The sequence below is a fragment of the Poecilia formosa genome, unplaced genomic scaffold (genome assembly GCF_000485575.1).
Source record: "Poecilia formosa unplaced genomic scaffold, Poecilia_formosa-5.1.2 Scaffold512, whole genome shotgun sequence".
Taxonomy (NCBI): Eukaryota; Metazoa; Chordata; class Actinopteri; order Cyprinodontiformes; family Poeciliidae; genus Poecilia; species Poecilia formosa.
This window is the reverse complement of record NW_006800451.1, coordinates 4,342-8,633: the sequence shown is the minus strand read 5'-3', so window position 1 is coordinate 8,633 and position 4,292 is coordinate 4,342. Positions and strand designations below refer to the sequence as shown.

Sequence of the window (4,292 nt, the reverse complement as noted above, 5' to 3'; positions counted from 1 at the left end):
ACACACATTCAGCAAGTCAAAAACCAAAAAACACAAAGTTTCCAAATTTGATATTTCATTTTTATTTTCATATGGAAGGTGCTTTGTCTCCAAATATTTAAAACAAACTACCAAAATAATTTATTTTCAATAAAAAACTTTTACAAATATGTACAATAAAAGGAAAGGCCTAACTGCAGCCAGGTGGAGGAAGGTGTGTGAACGTTTATGTAGAGGAACAAAAATAAACTAAAATCCCTGCCTTCTGGTTAACACCCGCCGCTGCAGCTGAACATCCCTTTTAACTTAACAGTTCATGACACAAAGAAGGCAACTAGTTTTAAATTAACTGGATCTTCAGGACGAACCAACTAGAACCTGCTGAAGCAAATAAAACCTGATGAGGAAGACCTCTGCATAAAAAACGTCTTTTCCATCAGAAAGGGGAACCTGGCTGTCCGGTTCGTCGCTTTAACACAAATGTTGAGTTTGATTCTGCAGCCACTGGGTTTCTCCTGGAACCGGCCCGACTGAAGGATCCGCAAGACATCCTGAAACATTCAAGTTTCACTGGGAAGACCGAGCTCCAGTTCGGCGTCCGGAGGGGGAAAAGAGGGAAAGAGAGGAAAACGACAGCAGACGGTTCTGTCTGTGTGCATCTCAGTCTGCGACGCTGCAGTCCCCCCTCTCTCCCCCCGGCCGTTGCATTATCTGCGCAGCTGCTCCAGCCGGGCCTTCAGCTCCTCCTGCTTGGCACGCAGCCGGTCCTTGCGCGCCCGCAGCCGCAGGCTCTCAGCCTCCAGGCCGTAGATGCAGTCCCGCGCCTTCTTCAGGATCACCACCTTGGACGCCTTGTCGTTGTGCGACAGCTCCGGCACCTTGTCCCGCAGGCGCAGGAAGCAGTTCTTCAGCTCGTTGCGCCGCTGCCGCTCCATGACATTGTGAGTCCGCCGCCGTTCCTCCTCGTCCTCCGACGAGCTTCTGGAAGAAGAGGAGGAAGGGGGCGAGGCGGAGCTGCGGGTGGCGTGATGCGGCCGCGACGAGCCGTCAGCGCATCGCCAACGCTTGTGAGCAGACGGCGGAGGCGACGCGGGGCACGGCGCGGCGTAGTTGTGCTGCAACTGGATGGCGCGCTGCTCCTCCTCTGGGTTCAGGCGGCGGACGGCCGGCTCGGCGGGCGACGGGCTGGACGAGCCCACGGACTCCAGCGACTCCACATCGATTTCTTCTTCTGTGGGGAAACGGGGCAGAGGACAAACGTTAGCGCCAACCGCCGTTAGCTAACATTTCATTCACAAAAAGTTTCAGAAAAACAACAAAAGATAAAAAAACTGATCAAAGTGGAGATTAAAAAACAAAATCTTGTTTATGGAGATAATGCAGCAGGATTTACGTCACCACAGACGGCTTGTTGTTGAACTTTATTACAACTACAGATTATTTTGACAATCTTAAAAAATAAGACTTTTTATGCAATATTTGAGATGCACATAAAGATGCAAATAAATAAGTTCCTTTTTTAAATAAAAACATTTTATTTCCTAAATACAATAAGGCAGTAGCGTTGCTTTGAATTTGAACCAGGTGAAGCCAAAACTGCCTCAGTTTTGACTAAATCAGATTTACACCAGTTAGTTTTTTATATTAAATGCAAAATGTTTACCTTGTGTAGTTTTGGCTTAATTAGTTTTCTGAAAATTTTTTTCCAGCAATTTAGAATAGAATAGAATTCAATTTGTCTTTATTGAGTCTGTATGCTCCAGTTAATTAATCGATTACTAAAATAGTTTAATTAATTGACCTTCTGGGGCCTTGTTCAATTCCCAACAGGAAGTCATGGTTGTTTTGAAGCAATCTGATTGGCTGACCAGGTTCAGCTTTGCACTGCCCCCTATGGGTTAGGCATGTTATAACAAGTGCAGTGGCTGAGATACTCATTTATGAAGAGCAGCTAGATTTCATTTTGATATGCAATAGAGTCATCCTCCTTTAATAAGTTTTAAAGTCGGGCAGAACCACCGAATCAAAAATTATTTTAACCTGCTGCAGTGAGCAACCAGCCTCCTTTCAGCTGCTAATGATTTCTGTAGAAACAAAAACTTAAAGTATTTTTGTTTAGTTTTTTGTCCAAATATATCTTTGTTTTGTCATTTAAAGTTAATGACAAGTAACTTCTAGATCCACTGCCAGATTTTTACACTTATAACTTGGGGTAAATTTCTCCAGAGTGAAAAAAATATTTTAATCATTATTCAAGAATAACTGACACAAAAGAAGCTCTTGTGTCTTGCAGAAAAGTTACTTTAAGGTTAGTTTATTTCAGGCGAAGCTTTATAAACTAGACTGAAGTCCTTGGTGAGACGGTGTGTGTTTTTTCAGTGCAGACAGAAATCCTTGGTTGTATTTTGTGTTTTTGCAGTGTAACGTGTGCAGCTTGCAGCCAGGTCAGACAGGAAGTCGGCCGGACTCACCAGAGTCGCTGGAGGACGCGGAGGTCTCTCCGCCGGCCGAGCCATAGTCTGACGTGACCTCTGAGGCGACCTGCTCCGGCGCCTGGCGCTGCTCCGGTGCGGCGGCCAGCGTGTCCAGGCAGTCCAGCGTGGAGCCCACCAGGTCCTCGAAGATGTTGGTGTCGATGTCGGACAGCAGCGGGCTGGAGCCCAGCACCAACAGCTTCTCATCCAACTTCTCCGAAATGCAGAGCCACAGGGGGTCGTCGGCCGCCTCGTCCAGGGGCGTCCGGAGGTCGCCGTCGCGCTCGGTGGAGCCAAACAGGTCGCAGTTCCAGTTGAGCAGGTCCTGGTCCTCCAGCAGGATGTCGGACATGAAGCTGAGCTGGTCCTCCTTGGACAGCTGCTTGGCCTGGCCCGGCTTCAGGGGGGGGGAGCGTGGCGGCGTGGGGGGGTAGTACGGCGGCGTGGTGGTGTAGTCCATCAGGCTCTGCATGTCCTCGAACATGAACGGCTCCTTGCTCAGCCATTCCTGAGACAAACTGGTCAACATGTTGGGTCTCGAAGCCTGAGAAGAAAATCCAGAAAATAGAGCCGGCCTAGTTAAAGTTCAGCTGCTGTCTCCTACTGAAACCCCCCCCAGGACCATCTGCGCTTCTTATACCTGTTTACATCACGCTGGCCACGCCCCTTTACTCCCAGTGCCCCCCCTCTCTACACACCATGACGTCACAGAACAGTTGGGGCAAAAACTTAGTTTTTTTTCCCCTCCGAAACTTTAAACCAACAAAACCAAAAAACAAACAGAGACTAACGGTTCCGGTTTTGTGAGACGGAACCCAGCGGACCCAAACCAGTTCTACTGGTCCTGAGCGGGGAGTGGGCTTCCCGCTGGGTCGGAACCAGTGGGGAACAAAGCAGCAGCGTGGGCCGTTAACGCTGCCCGGTTAACCCCGTTAACCCTAACTCCTTTTTTTATCCAAAAATTACAACAAAAATAATGTTTTTGCTCAACTTCAGTTTTTATTGCTGAGCAAAAATATAAAAACTATTTTCTGCAACTTTTTCTTAGAAAAAAATAATAAAAATAACTGGTTGTCTTGACGTCAAGTAGAGTCATGTAAATATTAGTTTTCCTTTAAAGAGTCTTTGTGAATGAAGCCCAACGCACATCAGGAGCGGGGCATTTAAACGCTGACGTGCCTCTGCGGAGCCACACGTGATACCGGCTTTCACCGTCCGGGAGCTGCAGCCACGCAGCCCACGGGTCACATGCACGGCGTGCAGCGTGCTTTAAAACGTACAGAAACTGTATTGAAGACGCATGCAGAATCTTACCGTCCGCAGTTAAAAGCAGGAATTCTCAATGAAGAAAACGGGGGAAATTGAAATTATCCAATAAAATCCACGCGGAGTGGTCGTGCTCTTAAATGTTTCTGCTTAAATGAAACTTTCTGCGTGTAAAATGAAAGTTGGAACACGGCAGCATTGTGTGGAAGTCCGCGAGTGTCCGGTCCTGCGTGTCCCACAGAGAGCCCACGTCTCCTCCTACGCTGCAGCAGCACAACACTGTGGGTGTGGCTCGAAAACGGCTATATGTACCGCCCCTGCGGTATCCTTCCGCCACGAATGAAAAACCCGCGAAAACTCACAAAACAGCAAAAAAGCTGCTAGTGGTGAACCAAAGTGCCGCCTAAATAACCGCAGCGGCGCCCTTTGCGGATAAAGTCCAGGCGCAGAAGCCGATATTTAGCGCGAAGTGCGTTAAAACGGCCGTGCAGTGGAACTACCGCGGAGGGATATATGGGTCACTCGGTTTCTGAGAAAGTCGTGGCGGCAAAAACTGAACACGTGGGGCGAAGC

The 4,292-nt window shown here is 48.2% G+C and overlaps 1 protein-coding gene across 1 annotated transcript; it reads right to left on the bottom strand.

Annotated features, from left to right (window-relative positions):
* Window positions 1-104: 104 nt before the first annotated feature.
* Window positions 105-4,017, bottom strand: mych (myelocytomatosis oncogene homolog). Its single transcript, XM_007579196.2, has 3 exons — window positions 3,768-4,017; window positions 2,451-2,997; window positions 105-1,210 (listed from the first exon to the last, which is right to left on the bottom strand). Exons 2-3 carry the CDS (start codon window positions 2,980-2,982, stop codon window positions 687-689), a joined length of 1,056 nt encoding a protein of 351 aa, XP_007579258.1. The 5' UTR covers window positions 2,983-2,997; window positions 3,768-4,017; the 3' UTR covers window positions 105-686.
* Between the last annotated feature and the right edge of the window lie 275 nt (window positions 4,018-4,292).

Excerpts from the sequence above, each read along its gene's own strand:
- mych (XM_007579196.2), bottom strand. The coding sequence starts at position 2,982 with ATGTTGACCAGTTTGTCTCAGGAATGGCTGAGCAAGGAGCCGTTCATG. Across the intron at positions 1,211-2,450 it reads CGCGTCCTCCAGCGACTCTG|AAGAAGAAATCGATGTGGAG; the intron begins GTGAGTCCGGCC and ends GTTTCCCCACAG.